This window comes from Manis pentadactyla, chromosome 1, assembly GCF_030020395.1.
Source record: "Manis pentadactyla isolate mManPen7 chromosome 1, mManPen7.hap1, whole genome shotgun sequence".
NCBI lineage: Eukaryota > Metazoa > Chordata > Mammalia > Pholidota > Manidae > Manis > Manis pentadactyla.
In genome coordinates, this window is record NC_080019.1 from 24,333,499 (window position 1) to 24,360,066 (window position 26,568).

A 26,568-nucleotide genomic window follows, 5' to 3' on the forward strand; every position below is an offset into this window, starting at 1 on the left:
GTTTGCCGTTCCGGACTTTCACAGGGCACGTCTACCCTTCACCTGTGCCATAGGCGCCCAAGTACTCGGTCTTCGGTTTCTTCCCCTAAGTTCCTGCTGTCGCCCGAGTGTGCCACCGAAACAGACTGATGAAGGAGGACTGGCCCTTCCAGGGTAGCACCCTCTCAGCTTGCATGCATTGGGTGGGAAAGGGGTTGCAGTATCCAGGTCTTTCTCGACTGATTCTCGGAGTGGGCCACCTTCAGGTTTGGTGTCCAGCCTTTACTTCTCTCCTTTCCCTGCATCCCCCATTTCCTCTCTCCTGCAGTGAGAGCGGGAGATAGTGATAGCCCCTCCGAGAGGCTCCTCGGGCAGTGGTGCAGGGAGGAGGAGCCTTGCCTGTGAAATGTCCCAAGTCTGACTGTGCTTGTGAGGACGTCCCGGGAATGCTGGAGTTTGGGAAGGAAGTTGTGCTGTCGTCTTCTGATTCGTTCCTCTTTGCAGAGTTACTACTGTTTACGTGTCTAGAAAAAGGAAAGGGTTTTTGTTCTTTTAAAGAACAATTTCTAGACCCTTTTTCCTTCTCCTTTATTTTCTTATTACTTCCTTTGTTTTGTTCTTATCTTTCTCTTGAGCCCTTTGATCTAAAAAAAGTTTATGGTTTACATTTCCTGCACATCCTTCAGCCACCCCGTTAGGATTTCTTTTCCCCTCCCTTCGTTTTCTCCTAGATTATGTAATTTCTTTTACATATTCTTATTCGGTTCTTATTCGAAAAGGAAAAAATGGCAGATTTGGAGGGCTTTTCATAAATGTGTAGCTTTCATCTGCCAGGGTGTGTTCACGGTTACCATTTAATTCACTTCATTGGCATGGAAATTGCACCAGAATTGGTTACGTTAAATCGGTCCTGTCCTAAAGCTGCAGAAATTGGCCATTTCACTGCTGCTATATCAGAGTGCCTGCAACTGTATGTTAGTATATGTCTTAATTCTGTATTGTTTCAATTCCACATTTCTTCCATTTGTCCTGTGTTTTTTTTGTTTTCCTTGCTCGGCGTGACCAACACATTCTCCCAACAACCACGTTTAACACTCATTATCTGAGAAAATAGAGAATATGTCTAATTTTATTTTCTGAATTAAAATCTCTGCCTCAGTTACTTTCATTCCTTTTCATATTGATAAATTAATTTGCCTGAATCCTCGTTTATGCTTTGGGATCCATGGTCTAGTGGTCGGTGACTTTCAGGGGGTCTTCCTTATCCCCACCCCTGAAATTATGTGCAAAGTTTTGTTTTAGTGCATCCCCCACCCCCAGGAGAATGTCTGTTCTTCTTAACAAATTCTCAAAGGAGATATATAACCTCCAGATAGATTAAAAACCACTCCTCAGACAGTGTCTTGTTGAAGCTAATGAAAACATAGTTTGTGGAGCTGTTATTTTTTTCAATAACTTGTTTTGGAAGAATAGAATGCAGAGATTCTAGCTATATACTGAAATCTCATAACCTCTTCAAAACTTCAGTGTTTCTAAATTCCTTCCTAGACTCAAAGAAGGAAGGAAGACTGTCTACTTACTTATTTCCTGATCTGTGGTTTTGAGGTTTCTTTTTAGGGATAGCTATTTGTGGCCATTGCTGTGGAGATTCAGTGTATTTATAAATTAATGTGTTATTATCATTTAATATATATTAAATACCACCAACCTACTAGGTACAGCTCAGAGTAAAAAATTTAAATTTTGGTTGTATTTTTTTTTCATTTTCTTGTTTCTTACCTGAGGCATCTACTTTGGGCCCTCCCTTCGCTATGAAGGGCATGTGAGGTGTTTCAGTGGCTGGTCCCTGAGCTCTGGGTGCGTTGCTGCTTATCTTGATAGTAGGTATGATGATTGTTCTCCTTGGTGAGCAACAGTGTCCTTCCAAATTTTACATAAGTCTATAGAGAGTGCATGTTTGAACTTACTGATTTGGTTGTGAAGTGTTTATTGATCTAGGTTTGAAGTTCTAAATGTTTGACACTTGTTTCATAGAATGTTAGAAGTTGAAGAGACCTGTACAGCTCATCATAGCCTGTATGGTGTAAATCAGTTACTTCTGCTCACAAAATAAAGTGATTTTCCTTCTGTCTGGCATCCTCACTTGGGAGAGCAGGAAGCAAAAATTTATAAAGAATAGATTATGCTAAATTATAAGGTGATGACAAAGTCAGAAGGTAGATTACATCTAACACCATAACAACAATTAACATTTGTTTGCTTAGTGTGTGCCAGGTATTATGCTAAGTGCTTTGCTTGACTCTCTCATCTACTCCTTATGATGTGTCTAAAACCTCATTTTTATGGATGAAGAAACTGAAACTAAATGATTAACTGATGATGAAGTAATCTGCTCAGAATTACACTGGCGTAGTCAGGGTTGAAACCAGGTTGCTAGACTCCAGACTGAGCTCTTAACTACTCTAGATAGCCATATTTACTTCACATCTTTGTTGGCATGAGCTGGGGTTTCCCACCTGATTTTCTGTCAGACCTTAAGAAGAGAAGATCTTTTCCTTGATTAATCTTCAGTGGATGAACACCTGGTTAAATGTCATACCAAGAAGAATGACAGAAAAAAACTAATTTGGAAGAGGCCTGTGGAGTGTTATTTGATAGTTTTCCCATGTGGATGGATATAAATTTTGATGATGTGATGTAGTGTATGTGTGTGTGTATTATGACATAAAAGGAGTGGAAAATGTGAAAAAATCTAGGTTTATTGTTAAATAATAACTTGGCATATTAAGAGCCTGGAGACATAAATGCATTCCAGAATTCAGGATGGAGGAATGAATAAATTCAACAGGGAATTTAAGATTATATGGCTATGCATGAAAAGCTAACAATTTATGTATAAACTGGGAAGAGTAGTTCCACATAATGTGGAACATGATGACTTAGGGACCATGGCAATCTAAAGGTCAGATATGCACCAACATTAGTTTTAGAATGTATGAAAAAGACTATAAAACAAAATAATCTGAAAATAATCTTGTTACCTTTGGTCTCTACTTACTTAAGGTAGTCACGGAAGCCACTGAATAACTCACACTATTGAATAGCTCTCATCAATTCTTTACAAGACAAAAGTATATATTCTCTTTTTCTCTTTCCTTTATTCCTTTTTTTTTCTTCTTCCCACCATTTCTTATTACCCTCTCCTCCATTACTTCTAAACTTTTGTCAGGATGGTAATAGGCAGCAGTTGCTGAAAAACTGCTGAAGTCTTTTCTGAAAATATGGCAGTATTTTGCCATATTCTTACCTAAGAGTTTTCATTTTGTTGCTTTTTTTGTGTATTTATGGTAGCATTGGATTAGCAATTCCCTGATGGTCACACTGGTCCTCTTTCATCCTTTGGGGGAGGATCAAAAAAGTATGATGCACTGTCTTCAGAACAGGATCGTAGGAATATCAGAGTTGGTGGTGAGACCTAAATCCCCCAGGCAGAGGAGTGAGTTGGCCAACTCCAGTTTCTGCTGGCATGAGAATGTTTTAGAGCAAGGTTTCCAGGCTCTCTTCTGCATCATGGCACACTCACAAAATTATGATATTCGTATGGCAGATTATAACCAGCCCCTCCCTGGCTCCCTGAAGGCTTAGAGGGTCAGGAAGAAGAGGGTCCTTATCTCAGGACATCTGTAACCCCTTCTTGGCACACTGATTGGAAAGAAGAATGTTATTTGTCGTTTAGTGCTTTTTTGTTTATTTAGCATATAAAAATTTACAAAGCACTTTCATATATTCTTATTTTTATGTCAGGCATGTCAAGTGGGTAAAGTAGATAACATTATCATGTTAGGAATTAAGAAATTGAGACCTTAGATAAAGTGCTTTGTGTAGGGTCACACACCTGATAAAAGATGGATCAGGAATTAAATCCCCAGTGGAAAGAGTCCCTGAGGGTTAAGCCAATGGCATGTAGCTTCCAGGATGGCTGGGATCCTCTCTGTTTTCTTTCAGAGTGCTACCTTCAGCATCTTAGGCCAGTGCCAGGCACACAGAAGTTCATAATTGTTGTCATTTATTGAGTGCTACTCCTGCTAGGCATTATGTTTTATAGATGTTATCTGTGTATTAGGTAGTACTCTATTTTCTATTAACAAATGAAGAACAGGTATAGAAACCAGCAGTAATTAGTCCAGAGTCACCCAGGTAGTAAAAGGAGAATCAAAAGACTCATGACCAAAGGGGCTTGACTCCAGAGCTTGTTCTCTTTTCTCAACAGTGACTGTAGGGTCTCATGACTTTGTGGGAAAGTGTTTGGGTTCCAGTTAAGGTGTGTGACATTGGTGGCAGAGGTTTGTGCTGATGGTGGTAAAAGGGAAGTTAGTGGACTATTGTTTATTTTTGGCAGTTTTGAGTCAGAGTTCTAGAGATGATGGCTGTGTAACAAGATTTCCAAGATGTTTGGGTTGGGGCTGTGGGGTCGAAGAGAAAATGTGATTAAAACTCAAAAAGAGAGTAACTGGGGCCATTGGTATTAGTTAGTTCTAGCAAAAGGTTGAAAATGTAGATCCTCTTCATATATGACTAAATGTTAATTGTGGATTATTAAAAGTAGGTTTACAGATTATCTTTATTTTCCTTTCTGTATTGCCTAATTTTTGTATATAGCATAAAAATTTTAAAATTAAAATTTTAATTATATAACTAATATATATTCTTAAATAATTGGCATATGGAATGAAAGTTTCTACTTCTCTAATCTCTGTGTACCCCTCCCACCCCACCCCACCCCCGCCTTCAGTTAATTCACAAGGAAGTTGTTGGGGATTAGACGAAATATATGAGGAAGCTAAAAATGGACTAATACCATAGCCACTAGCCACATGTGGCTGTTTAAATTAAACAAGATAAAAAATTCAGTTCCTCAGTCACACCAGTCACATTTCAAGTGCAAAGTAGCCATATGTGGCTAGTGGCTACTTAATTGGGTAGGTATTGAACATTTCCAACTACATTGGCCAGCCCTGCTGAACCTTTAACATACTATTCAGTTAGTGATATAATTATTATACTATAGACCCACGATTTAAAAAATTTTTGTGTTCCTCATGGTGCCTAGCAACTTTTGTTTTAGCTGATGAAATATTATTGCCATGTTTCTCTCAGTTTTTTGTCTTAACTAAAATCAAATGGTCAAAGTCCTTAACGTTTTTCTTGATATTTGGGGATTATAATTATAGTTAACTGCTTTTGTAGGATAAACATGTCAGCTTTTCTAAGGGCATGAATGTTTTCTATGTCCTCTGAGCTCTAGACCTGAATATCTTGCTTTTTGATATATATACCTATCTTGAATATATTAAAGATATCTGAAATACAGTATGTTTAAACTGATTCCCCCTCACTCCCAGCCCCTTTCGCAAATGCTGATTCTTACTTTGTTCCTCATTTCAGTAAATGACTCCATTATCTTTCCAGTTGTAAAATCCAGAAAACGAGGTGTGATCCTTAATAACTCCCTCTCCCTGATATATCCAGACTGTCAACAAGTTTTATTAATATTACTTTCTAAAATGTCTCTTGAATCTATCTACTTTTCCCATTTCCACTACCACCACTTCAGCTTGTTACCATCATCTTGCCTGAAGTTTCTATAATAATCTCCATTCTTAGTCCACCCACTTCTATTTTGGCCCCTCTCTGTTTTTCCATCCTGAAGTCACAGTGATTTATTTTGAAACATGCATCTGACTGTCACTCTCTGCTCCTCTTACCCAGTCTTTTTATGGCTTCCATTGCTTCTAGGATAAAAATAAAACTCTTTAACATTACTGAGCCCCCTCCAGCCTCATCTTTTTCCATGTTCTGCATAACTGTCCAGTCATCCATGCTGGCCTCCTTCAGTCCTTTGAATTGCCTTGCCCTTGGCCATTGCAAGACCTTTGCGGACATGCTTGTCTTCCTGTCTGGGCTACTCTTTACATTCACTCAATTTGTTACCTCCTAGCCATCCGTCACACCTCAACTGAAGTTTTGCTTCCTTAGGGAATACTCTATAACCTCCTAGATTAGGTAGTAACATCAGACATTTACCACAATTGTGATTTACATTTATTTGTGTGATTATATAATTGTCTTTTCCATTGTCTCCAAACTCCACGAAGACAGGAACCACATCTTACTTTTTTTTTTTTTTGGCCCATTATTGAATCCCTAGGACCTAGCTCAGTGCCTGACAACTAAATATGGATCAAACTTCCAAGTTGGTGGTATTAAAGATTTCATTTTGTAATAATGGTATTTTGAATATGAATATTTATAAAGGTAGTAATTAAAATAGTAGTAGTTGACAGTTACACTATTTAAGTTCATGAAAACAAATTATTTTAATAACATATGAATAGTAATTACTGAAAGTAATTATAAAATAAAATACAGTATTCTTAGATTGTTTTATAATATACTCTTATTTTAGAATAGTTTCAGATTTACAGAATTACTGCAAAGATAGTGTAGATTCCTGTATACCCCATGTCCAGTTTCCCATTACTAACATACTACATCAATATGGCACATTTGTCACAATTCATGAAGCAGTTAGTATTATGAACTAACATGTTCAGATTACCTCAGGTTTCTCCTAATGTCCTTTTCCTATTCTATGACCCCATGTAGGTTACTATGTTACATTTGTTTGCCATGGGTCCTCTTGGTGTTAACAGTTTCTCAGGCTCTTTGTTTTTGATGACAAGTTGATAGTTGTGAGAATTACTGGTCAGGTATTTTGTAGACTGTCCCTCAGTTGGGATTTGTCTGATGCTTTTCTCATGGGTAAACTCGGCAAAGTATTTTTGGGTGAAAGACCACAGAGGTAAAGTACCATTCTCGTTATATCATATCAAGGGTAACTGCTATCAGTAGTATGCTGTACCCTTGTTAATGTTAACCTTTATCACCTGGTTTGAGAAAGAGTTTGTTAGGTTTATGCTCTGTAAAGTTACTTCTCTCCACCTCCCTTCACATTTTGTGCTTTTAAGAAGGTCACTAGGTGAAGGGCACAGTTAAGGAATTGGGAGTTATGTACCACTGCCTGAACAATGGCATGTGTGCAAAAATTTTTTTATTCAGCAAGAGAGATTTGCCTTGAACCCCAGTTTAATAATTTATTCAGTCATTTATATCAGTACTGATTCATCAATATTCATTTTATACTTTGAGTTATAATCCAGTGCTACTTAATTTTCTTGCTCAAATTTTTCCAGCTTTGGCCATTGGGAGCTCTTTCAGTTGTTTCCTACATTCCTTTCACATATTCCCATCATTGTGAGTTCATTTTTTGTTTTTGTTTTTGTTTTAGTACTTTCTTAATTTCTGGCACTGCAAGACACTCCATGCCCATCTTATGTATTTCCTGCCCCAGTCTTAGAATCGGCCATTTCTGAGGAGCACTGGTTCCCTTTATTGAGGAATGGTATTAGAGACCAAGATCTGGGCACTAAGAGTGCTCATTATTGCTGGGGTTGCTTCTAGGAAACATACACTAACTCATTTATATACATATATTTTATAAATATTTTTGTATGTAACTATTTTTTCTAAATTAAGCTATATGGTTACAATATTAACCCTGAGCTTTTTTCCATTAAAAAAGTTACCTATAAATATCAAGAGGTTTATTTCATATGGTTTTGGGAATTTTGTAACAGAATTAAAGTAACTTTCCAATACTCTTGGTCCTTGGTTGGCTTCACTGCTCATTTTCAGGAACTCAGCTAGCCATCTGTGAAGAATGAGGCCACAGTATACTGAATAATTCAGAGTTTATTTACAGCTAGTTTTCTTTTCAAGGAGTAATTTAGTTTTGAGTGTCTTATCATTTTACTTCTCATTGGTTTCTCTGTAACCCAATCTGAATGGGGAAAATAAAAAGACTCCTCCAAACAGTTAATTTTGTTACTTAGTTAAAAGGTGGAAATGATGATGGGGATGGGAATAGTTGAATATTTGTTAGGTTGACTTTTAGATTGCTTACCATTACCACATATAATTGAGAATTACCTGTATTTTGTCAAAGCTTCCTATTTTGATTTATCTGTCTGATGTGTTCATCTTAATGAGCAACTTGAACATAATTTATCACTATCTAATGGATTTATTGGCATCTAGCTGAATAGGTTTTACAGATACCAGATAGTTATTGACATAAAGACAGCAGCACAATATAAATTATCCTTTATTATTTCTTTTTATTTGGTCACTCTACTTTTGGAAGGAAGTGTAATGTACTTTGAACATACTGTGTGATAAACTATTTTCAGTTCACTATCATTTGCTTTGGATGGTAGGGAAAAGGATTCTTTCCCTATGCTAAGAAAACTACCATCATAAAAAGTATTTTAGATTGTTTTGACTAAAACAGAAAGCTTCTATATTTTGGACAGTAGTTTTTAACTCTTAAACATATGTAGTTATGTATGTATTACTCTATATTTTAACTCTTTCTTATTATAAACAAGTAGTTCAATTGAAAATTAGTGTATCAGATTACCAAATTTTAAACAGTCTTAACTGTTCTCTTCGTATTTATCCTGAGTGAGGAAAAGTAGATATATTCCTATAGATTGCATCAAGAATGAAAGAAACAGAGCCACTTTCTTTAATCTTTATCGCAGTAACCAGTCTCTTGATATCAAAGATCACAGTCTAAAGAAACAGTAAATTCAGATCAAAGCAAGTCCAAGTTTTACTACTTCTTGTCCTCAGTTTTCTGTATTTAACTCCTTAGCATTGCCCTCGAATCACCAAACAGAGCTGCTTGGTACTATATATTATAATTATTTATAGTTCTCTTGTTTTTTTACTAAAGGACTCCTATAAAGAATAACTCTTCAAATGTTCTTTAGGGACTCACATTTTATCATAAAAATTCAAAAAAAATTTTAGAAGACTTATGTGTATTGTTTTATTCAAGTGAATTTTGCTTCAGATTCCATATTATCATATTCTGGTAAACAGAGTGTAAATTTTCATTCTAGTATGTGCTGTGTTTATCCTGTTTATGTCTGGCCTGTTTATTTCTGCCTTCCTGTACCTTGCTAATACATTTTAGACCCCCTGTGGTTGTGAGTACCTTAGTTTAAAAAACTCATGTTTTGATTTCTGTTCAACAACACTCACTCGTTCAGTCTTAGATACTTTAGTATTAGCCTTCTGAGTCTTTCTTTAACCCCTTGGAATCATGGAGACTGTAAATGCAGTTTTTTCTTTTCTGGTAGTCATGGAGTGTTTCGTTTCCTGTTATCTTCCAGGATCCTGGCAAATCTAGTACCTCTTACCCTCTCTTTTCCTGGGTCCTAGGAAGACCCTAAATGCATTTAGGAGTTATAGGGTCTAGAATCTCCTTCATGTTAAAGTTCTTACGTAATTTCCCTCTGGATGGATCTAGTCCATTCAGTTTATAGAAATTGAAATGTGATTTTGAAAATAAAAAAAAACAACCCCAAATAGTTGGGTAATTATAAACTTTAGGTTATATTATTTATGCATTTTTGTAAGTACTAATTAATAATTCACTTTATAGGTGTTAATCCCACTCCTCTGACACCAAATGCAATGGTGTATTTTTTTCCTCCACATATATAAGCAATAACAATACTATACACAGCAGTAATAATAGTATAACTCCAGGTTCCCGGAACCCAGTCCAACTTGTGTACGTATGTGCGTGGAGGTCTTCTCACACATAGCACCAAGCAGTTGGTGGTCTTCTCACACATAGCACCCTGCTGGTGTTGGAGAACTCAACTCAATTTGATGCTATCTGCCCAGAGACAGCACCAGAATCCCCAGGTTAAGGGCTCCATCCTACAATACCGCCCTCCACCTCAGACTCCAGACACCAGTCGCAAGCCCCAGGCAGTTAACCTGTGCTTCTGACCTACCAGCTACAGATGGTTTGATTAATTTTCTAGAAGGGCTTATAGAATTCAGGAAAACACATTCACCAATTTAATAAAGGATACTGTAAAGGATACAAGTTAACAGCAAGATGAGGAGATATATGGAGCAAGGTTCCAAATAAAGGGGCTTCTGTCCTAGTGGAGCTTGGGGCTTGGCTCCGTGGCACGTTGCGGCATTCTGGTTCCCCAAGCTTAGAAGCTCTCTCCCACAGAGAAACAAGACCTGACCAAGCAGAGAGCAGTAAGTTAGTCTCAGGGGTTTTTGTGAGAGCTTCATTGCATAGTCATCATTGACTAAATTATTGGCCATTCACTGATTCAGCCTCCAGCCCCCGCCCTTGGGTGGCAGTCCAAAACTCTCTCATTAACATGGTAAGACATGCATTTTACCTTTATGACTCTGCAGTGTTTTCAGGAACTGTGGATGAAGACCGTATATACCTGGGAAATATATATTTGGTCATCTGAATGACCAAATAATGTACTTCTTATGACTCATATCATAATACGTCATTGGTTCTTACACCCATTAGTTAATGAATATCTCTGGTTGATTTATAGAAGTAAAACCCTAGAGATAACTTCAGGCATTTTCGGCCTCCAGTATAAACCGACCTGTGAGGCCTGAACATTAATAGTTTTGAAATAGTAATTTATCATTCTGTTTTGAAGATAACTTTTAAAGATAACTGTAAATTCGTGTGAAGACTAGAAAATATATATCTTAAACAGCGTCAATTGCAAGTCATTAACTTTTTAAATCTTGTCATTCTCCCTTTGTGTTAGTTATTGAAGTTATAAGCAAACTTTTTAAAAATGTTAAGGTCAGAACATTTAAAGTATATGAATATAATCCAGATTTAGTTCCTATTTCTGTAATTCTCAGAAATTTGATTCCCTATTTCCTTGTCTGCCTGGGATTATTTTGTCTTTTCTTAAGGTGGATGGCAATGACCTGTTTTCCTAATTGGTGCTACTGTTTAACACAGAGGAGCAGATGATAACTCCTACTTCACAAGAAAGTAAAAACAGCAAAAATGAACTGTCTTAACTTTCTTCCATTTCCCATTCCATTCTTTATTATCTCCATGGGTACCTTCCTCCTTTCATTCTTCCCTTAGTGGAAAAGATTTTGTCCTTCCACGTACAGGCAATTTCTCTACCTTTGCTCAGAATTCCTTATTATTTAAAAAAAAAAACTTTTATCTTGATCTAATTTTAGACTTGCAAAAATAGTAAGAGAATTTCCTTATATTCCTCACCCCTTTTTCACTAATACTGACATCCATTTTTTTTTTTTTTTTTGGTATCATTACTCTACAATTACATGAGGAACATTATGTTTACTAGACTCCCCCCATCACTAAGTTCCCCCCACATTCCCCATTGCAGTAATACTGACATCTTATATAACCACAATATAATTATCAAGAATAGGAAATTAGAATTGGTACCATATTATTAACTAAACTACAGACACTATTAGAATTTCACCAAACTTTGAAGTAACTGCCCTTTTTCTGTTCCACGATCCTATCTAGGAAACCATATTGAATTTAGTGATTTCACCATTTCATTCTGTAAGTTTCTTAACACTTTCCTTGTCTTTCATTGTCATTACCCTTTTGAAGACTACTGATGAATTATTTTGTAGAATGCCCCTCAGTTTGGGGTTTGTTCAGTGTTTTCTAATGACTGTACTGAGCATATGCATGTTTGGCAAGAATACCACAAAAATGGTATGTCCTTCTCAATTCAGTGTATCAAAGGGTTTTGATATTGATATATGTTTCTACGGGTAATGACTTGAATACATTAAACTTGTTGAGTTTGTTCATTTGCTACCTTTTCTCTTTTCAGTTGATAAGTACCTTGTGGAAGATAAGTGGAGATCATGTAAATCCTTTTTCTCCTGAAACTTTGCCCTCTAATTTTAGCATCTATCAGTTGATCTTGTCTACATTATTACTGTAATGTTTGCCTGATGGTGATTTTGTTTCCCTCCTTCTTTTCTGTTTATTAATTGAGATTCATTTGTGAGGAAGAATTGTGTCTTTACTCCCATTTTCTTATTTATTTAATTATTTTTATTGGTATGGACATACAAATACTAGTTTTATTCTATGGGCTGAAATCCAGTACTATCGTTATTTATTTTGTTGCTCAATTTGTTATAGCATTGCCCATCAGGAACTCCTTCAGGTTGGCTCCTGTGCTTTTATGACAAACCCTCATCTTTTTAAAAACTTTTCTTTGTTTTTTGATAACAGAAAATGTTCCAGGCTCCTCTTGTATTTTCCCTGCCCCAGCCTTAGGTCCACACACTTCTCTTTAAGAAATGATTGCTTTTATTGGAGAATGGTGTTTAGAGACCAAGATCTGAGCACCAGGTGTACTCATTATTATTGAGTATCACTGGTTCTAGGCCCTCTCAGTGAACAAAGCTAGGAAACCTTTACATATACATGTATTAAAAACCATGAGTTTATATTGATAACAGATTCCAGCCCCACATCACAGAGCTTATTTTAGCATTTCTCATTTCTTTGTTTATAACACCTTTCTCCAACAGTGAGAAAGCTAGTTCTCATTATGTACATGCTAATTTAGTATGTGTTCAATTCAGTTATACACATACAGTAACTTCAGTGTTATTAACCCATACCTCTGTGAGAAGCCCTTTTACTAACTGTATTAATGTACAATTCTTTTTGTAGCCTTAGAGTGTCCCATCAGGATACTTCTTTTCTCCTTCCCTTCCTTTCGTTCCCTCCCCACTTCCTTCTCCCTTTTCTCCCCATTCTCCCCTTTCTCCCTGCCCCCTTCCCTTCCCTTAGGTTCATTTGTTGGTGTTTTTATACCATTTTTAGTTCTCCTCAAATCCAGGTTGGTTTTAATTATTTTTCTTTTAATGAAGGGTGTATGAAAATTACTATGATTCTAAGAGTAAGAATTATTTTAAAATGTATATCCAGAGAAGTGTCACTCCTCCTTGTCCCTTATACCCTATTCCCATTTCCTACCTCTTTCCATTCTTTTCTCACCTGCCCTTGTAAATAACCTCTCTCCTTACTTTCTGGTTTATCCTTTTTATACTTCATTTGTTCCATTGAGCAGAAATATGTGTTTTCATAAATCCCCTTTGTTCTTACATGAAGGCAGCCTATCTATAGGTATTTTGGGGCTTTGCTTTTTCATGTAATAGTATGTTCTGAAAATCACTCCATATCAGAGATTTTCCTTCTCTTTTTTTAACTGTTGCATAGTACTCTATTGTTTGTATATATCAGTTTATTCAATCACTTACCTATGTATAGACATTTAAGCTGTTTCTAATATTATAAAGAATGAATTTTGAAGGATGCTGTAATGTGTATATATTTTTGTGTTGTTGGACATGTATTCCCAAAAATGGTATTGCTGGGTCCAGGGTAAGTGTATACATGATTTCGTTAGGCATTACAGTAGTCTCCTCTCACCTGCCATTTTACTTTCCAGGGTTTCGATACCTACTGTCAGCTGTGGTCTAGAGCAAATGATCCTCCTCCTGACATATTCTCAGAAGGTCAATAGCAGCCTAATACAATATTACAATGCTTGTGTCATTTACCTTCATCTCATCATGTTTGCGTTTTATTATCTCACATCATCACAAGAAGAAGCATGAGTACAGTATAAGATATTTTGAGAGAGAGAGACCGCATCCACATGACCTTTATTACAGTATATTGTTAAAATTGTTCTCTTTATTATTAGTTTTTTGTTGTCAATCACTTACTGTGCCTAATTTATAAATTAAATGTATCATATGTATATATAGGAAAAAACAGTATATATAGGATTCAGTACTGTCCACAGTTTCAGGCATCCACTGGGGGTCTTTGAACATATCCCCCATGGATAAGGGGGGACTGCTGCACCAAAGTTCCCTCTAGAGTCATTGTGCCAATTTGTATTCCCATCAGCAATATATGAGAGTGCCTATTTCCTTAACATCCTCACTAACAGAATATTTTGTTCTATTTTTGAATTTTTTGCCGTTCTAATAGGGTGAGAAATAGAATCTCAGTGTTATTTGAACTTGAATTTCTCTAATTATGAGTGAATTTGAGCATTTTTAATATTTTGGAGGGCTATTTTAATATCTTTTATGGTGAATTGTCTTTTTCCTGCTTTCTATCTGGTTTTGGTCTTATTTTCCCTTTATCTTTAAGAGTTCTTTATATATTACGGATATTAGCCTGTTGTGCCATACATTGTGAATATTTTATCCTAATTTTTTAGCTATCTTTGTCTTTGTCTATAGCATTTATGTCATACAATTTTTTTTTTTAGATAATTATTTTTTATTGAAGGGTAGTTGACACACAGTATTACATTAGTTTCAGGTGTACAACACAGTGATTCATCATTTATATACATGATAATTCTAGGTACCAGCTATCACCATACCAAGTTGTTACAATATTTTGACTATGTTCCTTATGCTATACATTACATCCTGGTTACTTATTTATTTTACAATTGGAAGTCTGTACTTTTTTTTTTTTGTGAGGGCATCTCTCATATTTATTGACCAAGTGGTTGTTAACAACAATATAATTCTGTATAGGGGAGTCAATGCACAATGCACAATCATTAATCCACCCCAAGCCTAATTTTCGTCAGTCTCCAATCTTCTGAAGCATAACAAACAGGTTCTTACATGGAGAACAAATTCTTACATAGTGAATAAGTTACATGGTGAACAGTACAAGGGCAGTCATCACAGAAACTTTCGGTTTTGCTCATGCATTATGAACTATAAACAGTCAGTTCAAATATGAATACTCATTTGGTTTTTATACTTGATTTATATGTGGATACCACATTTCTCTCTTTATTATTATTATTTTTAATAAAATGCTGAAGTGGTAGGTAGATACAAGATAAAGGTAGAAAACATAGTTTAGTGTTTTAAGAGAGCAAATGTAGATAATCAGGTGTGTGCCTGTAGACTATGTGTTAATCTGAGCTAGACACGGGCAATAAAACATCCACGTATGCAGAAGATTTCTCTCAGAACAGGGGGGGTGAGGTTCTAAGCCTCACCTCTGTTGATCCCCAATTTCTCACCTGATGGCCCCCCTGCGTATGTCATGCAATTTTTAAAAGATTTTTATTTAGTCAAAGTTATCAATTTTTAAAAATCGCCTCTGGGTTCTTAATCAGAATTAGGAAGCCTTTTAATACATGCAAGTTTGAAGTGCAATTCACCTGTGCTTTGTTTTAGAACTTTCTGTGGTTTCATTTTTTACATCTAGATTCCCAGTGTATTTGAAGTTTATTATTGTGTATGGTACAAGATATGGATCTAATTACATATTTATCCAAATGACAACCTAGTTTTCCTATCATATTGCATTGAAAAGCCCATCTGCACTTCAGTGATTTGAGGTACCATCTTTTGTCATATAGTAAATTTCTATATATATTCATGTCTAATTCCAGATTTAATCTATTCTACAGGTCTCTGTCCATTCATGAGCTGGTACCCTAGTGATTCAATTACAGATGTTTACAGTATATTTTAATACCTGATAAAGCTAGACCCCTGGGATTTTCCTGTTTCAGGCTATTCTTGCATGTTTGATTTTCCATATCAACCTGTCTGACTATATAAAATAGCTTATTAGTGTTTGTTTTGCATTAAATTTGTACTTTGACAAAGAGAGAAATGACATCTTTATATTGTTGCCATCCTATCCAAGAACAGGGGATATCTTTCCATTGCTCAAGTCTTTAGTGTCTCTCAGTAGTGTTTAAACATTTTTCTCATATAGATTTTACACATTCTTTAATTTATTCCTAAATGTTTAATCTTCTTTGTTGCTATCATACGTGGGGTTTTTCTCTGTTAGTGTGTCCTCTAATTATTTAATTATTGCTTTTGTATATAAAAACTGTTGATTTTTGTATGTTAATTTGTATCCTACTTTTTAACTGAATTCTTTTTTTTTTTTAAGTTTCACCATTGATTCTTTGGAGGTTTTCAGGTATACTGTCATATCATCTACACGTAGCAATAGTTTTACTACATCTTTCCCTATTATTCCTCTAATTGATTTCTTATGTCTAGTTAGATTAGCTGAAGTCTCTAATACAACATTGAATAGTAGCAGAAATGGTGGACCTCTTTGTATTGTTCCTGATCTTAGTGGAAGAAGTATTATTTCTTTATATTTACAGATTAGATAAATAAGATAATGGTTGTAGGACTAAAGTGTGTGTGTATGTGTATTTTTCTTTTATAATGTCGAGAAAATCTACCTTAATTCCTCTTTCCTTGACTGTAGAATTTTGAATCGGTGTTGAATTTTATCAAAAGATACCTCAGCATCTGTGGAGAAAGCCATAGTTTTCCCCCTTAGATTTATGAATACAGTATATATATATTAATAGATTTACTAATGGAACCAGTCTTGTATTCCTGGGATAAATCCCACCTATTCGTGTTGTATTATTTTCTTATTTGTTATTGGATTCGGCCAACAGTAACATTGTTCTTTCCAGTGAATATATTTCAAGGGTAAATATTTCTTTCTTTGCATTATATTACCTAACATGATGTCTTGTAATTATTTATGTCTCCCTGATTAGATTCAGAGTACTCTTAGAACCTGGAGTAGATTTTATTCTTCTTTCTCCTTAGTGCCCAATAGAGTTCTTCATGTATAGTTGACATTCTTCAAATGCTGTTGAATAAACTAGGAGAAATAGCTCATTAAACTTTTATTGACAATGAGTAGTCACATCAGTACAAAGGATCACTGGCCAGGGAAGTTGAAGAGGTCTGAGTACGGGTCTGAAACTTGGGTTTTATAAAGACCATACATAACTGATATTCTGGCGTCAGATAGCTTTGGATCTGAGTTTTTTCATCTGTTAAGCAAGTGGAAGTTTTTTTCTTATCTAAAATTATTTTATGAAATTATTTTTTAATCATTGACATATTTTTATATTCTGCATAAATAGTTTCTCTGAATTTTTGCTTGTTTTTAGAACTGTTTACCTGTTATACTCCATAGACATTCGTATGGTTGTAGATAGTTTTGTAAAGCAAATTCTGACTACACATAAATTAGCTATGTTGTGGGCTATTTGTAGGAATATCAGTGATGGTGATAAAGCTCTTCTAACTAAATTATTTAACGTGTGCTTAACACATTTTACTTTTAGGTATGTCTGACTGCAGCAATGATACTTCAACTCTGGGTGCATCTAAGCCAGCCACAGAAGAAGTCAAGTATAATTTTGAGGTGATGGGGTGGTATTTATATTATTTTTTAAAGTCAGCCTATCTCAATCAAAGTTTTAGACTGTCTAATTGACTGAGTTGGTCTAAGCATATGCCATTCTGTGTTAACTCTTTGATACACATAAAGGGGTTGGAGAAGAGAGAGATTTGTTTGTTATGGAAGTAAATTACCGTTTGCCTTTGGGCATTGAGTATCCTTGTCTCATAAGAAGGAACATAAAAGCTGGGGTCAAACTATAGTTTTTAACTCAAATATGAAATGAGGTTTCTGTTGAAATAATAGCAGTAGTAGGCTCACATTTGAGCTCATCTCCTCCCGTATGCTCTCTCTAGTTAGGTATGCATCAGAATTCAAGTGTAGAGTTAAAAAAGACCCTGAGTTCTGGGCTTCACTTCAGTCTCTCTGAATCTGAATCTACAGTGATAGACACTGGACCATGTGTATTTTTTTTGGAAGTTCTACAGGTGATTTTAATATATACCACCTCAAAACCACTGTTCTATTTCTTTAGAATAAAGATAAAGACTTTAAGGAGTTAACTTTGTGTTGAATTCAAATCACCAGATTTTTTTGAATACATAATACTAATAATGCCTCTCATATTTGTAGTGCTTAAAGATTTACACAGTAGTACTTCCATAGTACTTTCCCACTTTGATCCTTAGACCAATTGATGTAATTCAGTTAGGTAAGTAGAATAACTGTTATTTTCCCCATTTATTCCTTAAACATATTTAACTTTCAGAGAGGGAGTGACAAGGCTGGAATGTAACGTGGAGTCTTGTGACTCCCTTTGCAGTGCTTCTGAGCCAGCTTTCCATCTGTGGCCCAGGATTTCTTCTTCACACGAGTCTGTGTGACAAGCTTTAATACAGGATTCAGAGCTAGATAATTTACTTTTAATCCAGAAGTCAAAAGATGAATTCTTGTTGGCAAAATATGTATTATCTGTGGGGATTCAGGATTATTTGTGATTTAAAATGGATTGGCTGTTCACCATTTGTCAAAGCAGTGTTATATTTAGTTCTGAGAAACTAGGGAATTATGTATACTGTATTTATCCTAACTTAAGGATTTGATTTTTTATGATCAAATCTCTGAATCTATAATGTTGATAGATGATCAGAGGAGATTTGATGTATGTGAACTATAGGAAGGATGGACAGTCCAGCCAAAGATGGGACTCATAATAACAAATGAAAGTATTCTGTTTGTGATTTACCACTGTGAGTTTTGTCTATGTCAGTGTCAGTGGAATAGGTGCTATACAGAAGTTTACTGTTCAGTAGAGAGTTAAACCTGGATGCTGATGGTCTGAAGAAAACCACTGTCAAGTATTTAGTTGTTAAAATTTGGCTGTAATTTAACATTTAAATCCACATCAGGCATTCCCTGTGTTTTTAGCCATTACCACATGTGTAGCATCCACAGGGACTATTCTAATTTTTTTTTAAAGCCAGGTATGTGAGTGTAATCTGAATTTATGCCTAAATTTATAAGCATTTATTTGAGTTTATAGTTAACCAAAGTAGGGTTTAGGAATATTTTATGACTTTAAAATTCTCCATTTATTAGTATTCTACTAATGTAAATCTGCTTTTTTTCAAAATCCACAGTGAAAACATTTTTTGGGTCAGATTTGCTTACAAGAATTCTTCTTTTAATATATTGTGGCTCTGTATGTATTAAGGCCATTAACTCTTAATTAAATGTTCTGTAGATCAGACTTTTCAGTAATTCAGACTAATCCTAGCATCAGGCATATCACTGATGGCCAATTTGATGAATGAATGAATTCTCACTCATATGGGTATTGGTTTGTTAGGAAGAGAATATGATGACCCCTGGGTGATGGTTTTCCTTTTTTAAAAAGCAAACAAAGTAACAGCACAATAGGTAGTCCAGCATTCTGAACTAAGCCAAAACAACCCTGAACAAGAAGGCACTTTTAAGTTTATTCAGGTTCTGTAAGGTGACTTGTCTTGCTTGTGATCACGCAGCAGAACCCAGGGTGGTTTCTAACTCTGAAATCAAATGATGTTTCCATTAAAATGTCTGTCTTATCAGGGACTATGAAATAGTTTATTTTTTTGGTTTATGATATGAATTTGGTTTTTTGGGGTTTTTTTTAATTAAAAAAAGAAAACATGTGCTTTGCTTGTTCTGTACTCTAACCCAGTTTGATTACAGCAGATAAAGGTGGATTTTGTTCTTAGTATTTTAAATATTCAAATATTATGCCTTGAGATGTTTTTAAACTACTGCTTCTGTATCTGTCAAAGAAGTAACAGCCTCATAGGCATCTTTCACTGAGAGTCTGTTTGGTGCCAAGCACTGTACTGTGTTTTACATCTTTATCTCATTGAATGCTACAGTAGCCCTGTTTGCAGTTGAGGTTTTCAGCCTCATATAGATTAGGTAGTGGAGACCTGAAAAGGTTAATGTAGCTAATGAGGAACAGAGTTATGATTCGAATGCAAATAAAAGTAAATTTAAGAAGCTAAATAAGAAAAACTTATTTAGAGGTAGAAACAGAGAAGTTGGTAAAACAAGCAAACAACATGTATTTTTAACAGCAAAAAAGGAAAGAAAGCAAACTAGTTGTGTTAGGTATTTGTTAGCATATCCTGGTATTATTGCCTGAATTCTTTGTTGTCTGCCCTTCAGTATATTAAAACTAACACATATATGCACTAAGTTCTAATATCCAAGAAAATTACACTTTTCATTTATGTAAATAACTCAGAGGTCTAAGCGAATTGAGTATAGATCTCACACTCAAGGTGCATGTTGATTAATAGAGGAAAATTTTAAATTAATAACTAAAATAAAATGAAGAATAATAATGTCTTAGGGTGGTGCAGACAAAGAATTGTAACAGTTCAGAGGAGTATTGGCCAGGAATATCAGTGAAGGTAGCATTTAAACTGAGTCTTATGGTATGGGTAGAATTTGAACATGTGAGTTATGACATCACTGCTTGGGCAAAGGCTTAGAGAAAGGAAATTGAGAGAAGTGTGGGGAAATGTGAGTAATTAAGTTGGATTTAATAGGGTATCTGAGGCAGCATAACTGATGGAAAGAAGATAATTCAGGTCATGGAAAGATTTTGAGTGTCAGGAGGAGTTGGCTTTTATGTTGTAAACATATTGGGGAGGTAAACAGACATGTTAAACATATGCATAAATTACTTTAAATATAATGTAAAGTAGTCTTTACTCTTTACTGCTATAAAGCAGGATGATAAGGGATTGAGGATAATGGAGAGTGCTGATTTACATACATTGGTCAGGGAAGGCTCTTAGGTGATGTTTGAGTGGAAATCTGAATGAGGTAAAGGAGAGTCATATGAAAATTTTAGAGTCAGACTGTCCGGAAGGGGGAAATAGCAAGGGCATAAATAAGACCGGTATGTTTGAGGAACAGTGGTGAGGTCTCTGTAACTGGAACCAAGTGTCAGTGAGGGACGAGCAGGAGGAAATGTGGCCCAAGTGGTAGCTAGTGGCTGAAACTGGCTTGACATAGAAATGAGAATGACAGGCAGAAGATGAGAAAGTTGGGAGAAGATTTGAAATGCAGTATTCAGGTAGCAAGTGGTTGGAAATATAAGACAAATTAGGTATTGGTACTAATAGATTAAAACATTTGCTAAGAAAAACAGCATATAAAATAAAGGCTAAACAGTAGATGAATTCCTTTGTACTCATCACCCAGGCTCAATAATTTTCTGGATTTTACCACATTTCATTTACTTATCTATCCCTTTATAATAACAGGTTTGAGAGTCATCTTCCTTTTAAAACCATGAAATTGCTAAAATAGATAGAATAAAGAAAAAAAGGGCAAGGTTACAAATAATACAATTTGCAACCATGTTTCCACTCTGTCTGGATATTAGTCTGTTTTAGAAAAGTGTAGTTAGGGTGCTTAAAGTGATGAAGTCTGGAAGAGTAGCTGTGCTGATTACTAGTGTTGATGGAACTATTCCAATATTTGTCCTGTTGGCCTGAGCTGAAATCAATGTGCTGTGATTATAATATCTTTATGTAGTGTTTTCAGTGTTCCAAGCAGTTTCACAATTGAAGCTTACAGTAACTATATAATATATAAGTGAGATTAATAATTTCATTTAATAAATGAGGAAATTAAAACTTAGGGAAGTCAATAATTTCTACAAAGTTACAAAAAGGGGCAGAGGTGGTCCTTAAATCCATTTCTTCTGATACCTTGGTTAGTTCTGAGACTTCAGGCAGTGGGCTTATTCACCTAATACTTGTTCTTTTTTTTAAATTAAGGTATCAGTGATGTACAGTCTTATGAAGGTTTCACATGAGCAACATTGTGGTTTCAATATTCACCCATATTATCAAGTCCCTTCCACCCCATTGCAGTCACTGTCTATCAGCCTAGTAAGATGCTATGGAGTCATTACTTGTCTTCTCTGTGCTATATGCCTTTCTGGTGACCTACCTATGTTGTGTGTGCTAATTATAGTGCCCCTTAATCCCCTTCTGCCTCAGTCCCCACCCACCCTCCCAATCCCTTCCCTTTGGTAACCACTAGTCCCTTCTTGGAGTCTGAGTCTGCTGCTGTTTTGTTCCTTCAGTTTTGTTGTTGTTGTTGTTATACTCCACAAATGAATCATTTCCATCTAATATTTTTTAGTCATGTTGAATTTAACACTTTGTAATAAATACACTCATTTTTGAAAGAAGGTCATATTTTTACTATTACAGAAGGAAATTTCAAAGACTGAATTATGAGTTTAATAGAATTGCTTTCTCTCTTTGTAGGCAAACAAAAATCTAAATAATTTCATTTGACACAGAAGGCATTTGTGCTTTTTGGTATTGGAACAAAATATGGTCTGTTGATATGTATAATTAGTTGACTGAGCACTGCAACAACCTTCATTGTCTGAAGCCTTGACTAGAACAGTCAGAGTTGAATATTTCTGGCCTCTCCTCTTTCACAGTTTACTTTCTTCACTACTTTTTTGTCTAGATTTGACTGAAATTAAGAATTGAGTCCTTTAAATTAGAAGGAAATATAACCATTTGATAGCAGAACAAAGTACCTACTGAATATATGCAGTCAGTGAACTGAGCTTGGAAATATTTCACAGTACTTTTTAATGAATTTTCAAGTAATTTTTTTAAATAATAGATTTAAGAAACAATTGGGAAAACCTTAAGCTTGTCATTATACCACTTTATTTTTGTTTGCTCAGGTAAATTGGATTAAAGAACAATGTAAATGTGTGTGCTTTAGAAGACACGCTTTGTATAGTTCTACAAGTCTAATTAAGGCTAAGACAAGTTCTTCTACATCCTTTCTAGAAAGTTTCTGCCTTGTTCCTAAGCATTGTAGAAATGAGGAATTACAATTAATAATGTGGTATATTGATAACAACAAGAAACTTCTAGTATGCCTTCTCTTGCATTAAGATAGATTTTTAGTCTTTGGATGAATTTTTGTTAATGTTGCATCTTTTATTTTCCATGGGGTGTTCACCTATAAATGCCCACTGTCAAATGTAAAGCCTTTTTTAATATTAATGTCAAGGTATATTTTTAGGATTTGAAAACATGAGTAGTGCTAGAAAAAAAAATCCTGTAAGTTCTTTTCTGTTAGCCATGGTCTTAGGCAGCTGCAGAAGAAGCTTTAGACTAGGAGTTGAATTGACAGGGAGAAGAGTTACTGTGAATCCTTAGGGTGGAGATAAAGTTAGCAGACATTTAGTTCCTTAATTGACCAGTATGGAAAGAGTTAGGGGAGAGTATGGTATGAGAAGCAACTGGAGAAGTAAGTAAGGATCAGGCTATAAGCAGTTTCTGAGCCATGTTATAGCTATTGTAGTGTTGAGAAAGTTTGCTGGAGTGATGGGCAGTGTTAAGTTGTTCACCAAAGGAAGGCAAGAGGCAGTTACCCTCCCTCATTGTGTTTGGTCTCATGCTTTGGAATGAGTTATACTTGTGGCATTGAAGTAAGTATTAAGACCCATGGGGCCTGTTAGAGTAAAAAGCAGTTTATGGCATACGACTGTTTATAGAGTTTTTCAGCCTTGACACTGTGACATATTTGGCTATGTGATTTTTTATTGTGGGAGATTATCCTGTGCACTGCAGGCCATCTAGCAACATCCCTGGCCTGTACCTTTAAGATGCTAGGAGCACAGCCGGACATTGCTAAATATTGAGGGGTGGGGGCAGGGAGTTGGGGCGAAAAAATCAACCCCAGTTGAGAACCACTAAGTTATCAGGATCAGTGATAACATGTGCATATTTTCTGGCAGTTGACGCCGATTGCAGTAACAGTATCGTGAAGCTCCTGAATCCCAGGTGCCCTTGTTTAATAGTGCAGCTGCCCACAGCTAGGAGTAGGAAGTTCCTGAAGGCTGCTGTCTCAGGGGCTCTGGTATTAAGCAAAAGACAGCACTAATGATATAACAGAAGGCTGGGGCTTCATTCTTGAGTTGTTGGAAGTGAAGGGTCAATGCTACTCTTTAACTGTGCCAGATGGTATAGAAATAGAATAAACAACACTGCAAGTTGTCATCATCAAGAAAGCAGCAGGTTTGACTCATAAATACCTGATGCAATATATGTGGTTGGTATGGCCTGTTAGATATATTCCAGACACCTTTGGAAAGGCAGTGTAATGCAGAGGTTAAAAATGAGGTCTCTGATGGGGAAGGCAGTACAGCAGGAGAAGACAAGTAATGACTCTGTAGCATCTTACTATGCTGATAGTGACTGCACTGGGGGGGTGGGGTGGCGGTGAGGACTTGCTAATACGGATGAATGTTGAAACCACAATGTTGTTCATGTGAAACCTTCATAAGATTGTATATCAATGATACCTTAATTAAAAAATAAAAAATAAAAGGGAAAATTTTCTAAAAAAAAATTTTCTAAAAAATAAAAGATGAGGTCTCGGAAGCCAAAGTAGACTGTCAGATTTGAATCCTAGTTCATCACTTGCTGGCTGTATGTTAGTAAGCAAATTTCTTAATCTTTTTGTTTTCTTAACTGTGAAAGAGGAATAATAATAATGGGGCCTAAATTAGAGAGTTGTTGTGGGATTGAATGAGTAATTAGGATAGAGAAAATAATTAAATCAGTTAATCTGTGAAAAGCAGATAGAAGAGGGCCTGACACATGGTAAATACCCATTAAGTGTGGGCTCTTACTGTTCTTGTAGGGCTCCATTTGCAAGAGGATAGATTATTTAAATTATTTAAATTCCTTAATCCTTTCAGCCCTCTGTTTCCTCATCTGTGAAGTTGGGAAAATCAGGGCAGTTTTGAAGGTTAAATAAATTAATTCATCTAATGTGCTTAGCACAGTGCCTGGCATGTAGAAAGCAGTCAGGAAAAGGCAACTTTTTAGTTTAGATTAGAGAGCTTTTCGGTTTTACTAGATTAGAGAGCCATGGAGCTATCAAGTAAATTTCATAGCATTTTAACATTCTGAAAAGTTCCTGTACCATTTCATAGTTATCACTTGATACCCAAAACCTTCATAACGATCTAAGACCTTTTTCTATTTATCCACTTTCTGAAAGTCTGATGTCAGGGTCTTACATTGCCAGCAATGAAACCAGCTGCTCACTTACATAGAAAAGACCTTTATTTACTAAGAGGATGTGTGGTAGCTTACAGAATTGTCAGAATGGTTGGAAAACCAGCATACAGGCTTCATATCTAGGAATATGCCCAGAATCATGGTTCGGCGCTGTTTCAGCACAGGCACCCTGGCTGCCATTGCTTGGTACTAGCCAGCACAGCTTGTACTGCCACTACCCCTGGCTCTACCTCTGGTGACCGGCTGCTACCACTACTGCTGTGGTCACTGCTGACCCAGAATTTGATCTGGCTGTAGTTACTGCCATTCCAGAGTGAGTTCCTTGTCATCCTTCTTTCTTCTTATCACCAGTTTCTGATTCCAGGTCTAGGACCAGTGCCTATGATTTGGCAGAGGCCTAAGGTCATATGGCAGTGTCCCCAGGGCTTGGGAATCAAGTAGTAACATAATTTATATAGCACGTATATGCCAGGCACTTTTCTAAGTATTTGCCATATTTTTTATTTTGGCCTCACAGCAATGTTATAAGGCAGATATTGTTATCATTTTATAGAAAAGGAACTTTAGTTACTTGTCTGAGGTTAAATAGCTAGTATGAGGAGGACCCAGGGATTGAACCCAAGTAATCTGGCTCCAGATATTTGCTTGATTATCTGTTATTTTTGAGCTTTTATAAAATACGACATAGGCTCTGCCTTTCCCCAGTCTTGTCGCATGGAAGCTGTCCCCAACATTAGACAGGAACCCTGGCTGGGCATCCAAAAGAAAGAGAAACACTCAATATTTGGCTAGAATCTGACTTGGCAAACCAGTTATTGTCTCTGTTGCTGTTTTAAAAGATCTAGGATGAGGGACACTGAATCTGAGAAACAGAGGTTTTTGTTTTTTGAATGCTCTGCCATTCTTCAGATACTCAGAGGCAAGTGCTTATGATTTTCAGACTGGATCTAACAGAATGTATCTATAAGTATATCAATAAGTATATATCCACCTAGGACTCTGCAGTCATTTTTATTGTGAGACAGTATTGGTCTAATTAATTTTTGTCACGGAGACACATTTTGGAAAATGACAAAACCTCACTTGCTCTACTGGGTTGTAGAGTTCTAAGTCCCTCCTTATAGGTAGCCACTAGGATCGGGGTCATATGCACTCCCCTCTCCACAACCTGACCTGTGTGGTCTCTCTGTGGGTGGATTTTGGGCTTGCAGGAAAAACAGATGTCATTAGAGATGATAGAATGGAATTCTATCTTTAAAAAAAAAAAATCAGCAGTTTGAGATAAACTTTACATACGATAAAATTCGTCCATTTGAAATATTTAGTCTGATGAGTTTTGATAACTGTATATAAACCCGGGAAACTATAGTCACAAATGAAGATACAGAATATTTCCATTATCCTCAAGTTTCTTGTGTCCCTTTGCAGTCAGTCCTCCCTTTCCTCACCCTGCTCCCCAGGGAACAGCTGATCTGCCATGATACATTAGTTTTCTATACTATATAAAATCATGGGGTATGTATTCTTTTGTGTCTGACATTTTTGGCTCAGCATAATGTTTTGAGATTAGTCATCAGTTATTGCATATATCAGTAACTCATCCCTTTTTATTGCTGAGGAACGTTCCTTTATATATGTGTCTACCACAATTTGATTATTCATTAACCTGTTGATGGACTTTTTTTTTTCTAATTTTGGTCTCTTAGAAATAAGATTCTATGGATACACATTAACAAGTCTCTTCAGGACTTTTGT

At 35.9% G+C, this 26,568-nt stretch overlaps 1 protein-coding gene across 7 annotated transcripts in view; it reads left to right on the forward strand.

The window, feature by feature from the left end:
• ARFIP1 (ADP ribosylation factor interacting protein 1) overlaps positions 1–26,568 on the forward strand; it is a 118,877-nt gene that overhangs the window by 355 nt on the left and 91,954 nt on the right. For 2 of the 7 annotated variants that reach the window (XM_036887743.2, XM_036887742.2), the window contains exon 2: positions 17,148–17,227. The exons of 2 other annotated variants lie outside the window; for them this stretch is intronic. In XM_036887743.2, coding sequence (XP_036743638.2) covers positions 17,150–17,227 — 78 coding nt within the window. In that variant the 5' untranslated portion in view covers positions 17,148–17,149. Of the gene's footprint in view, positions 1–31; positions 154–188; positions 246–17,147; positions 17,228–26,568 lie in introns of those variants that run through there. 3 more of the 7 variants (XM_057495810.1, XM_057495727.1, XM_057495614.1) reach the window with 3 other exon arrangements.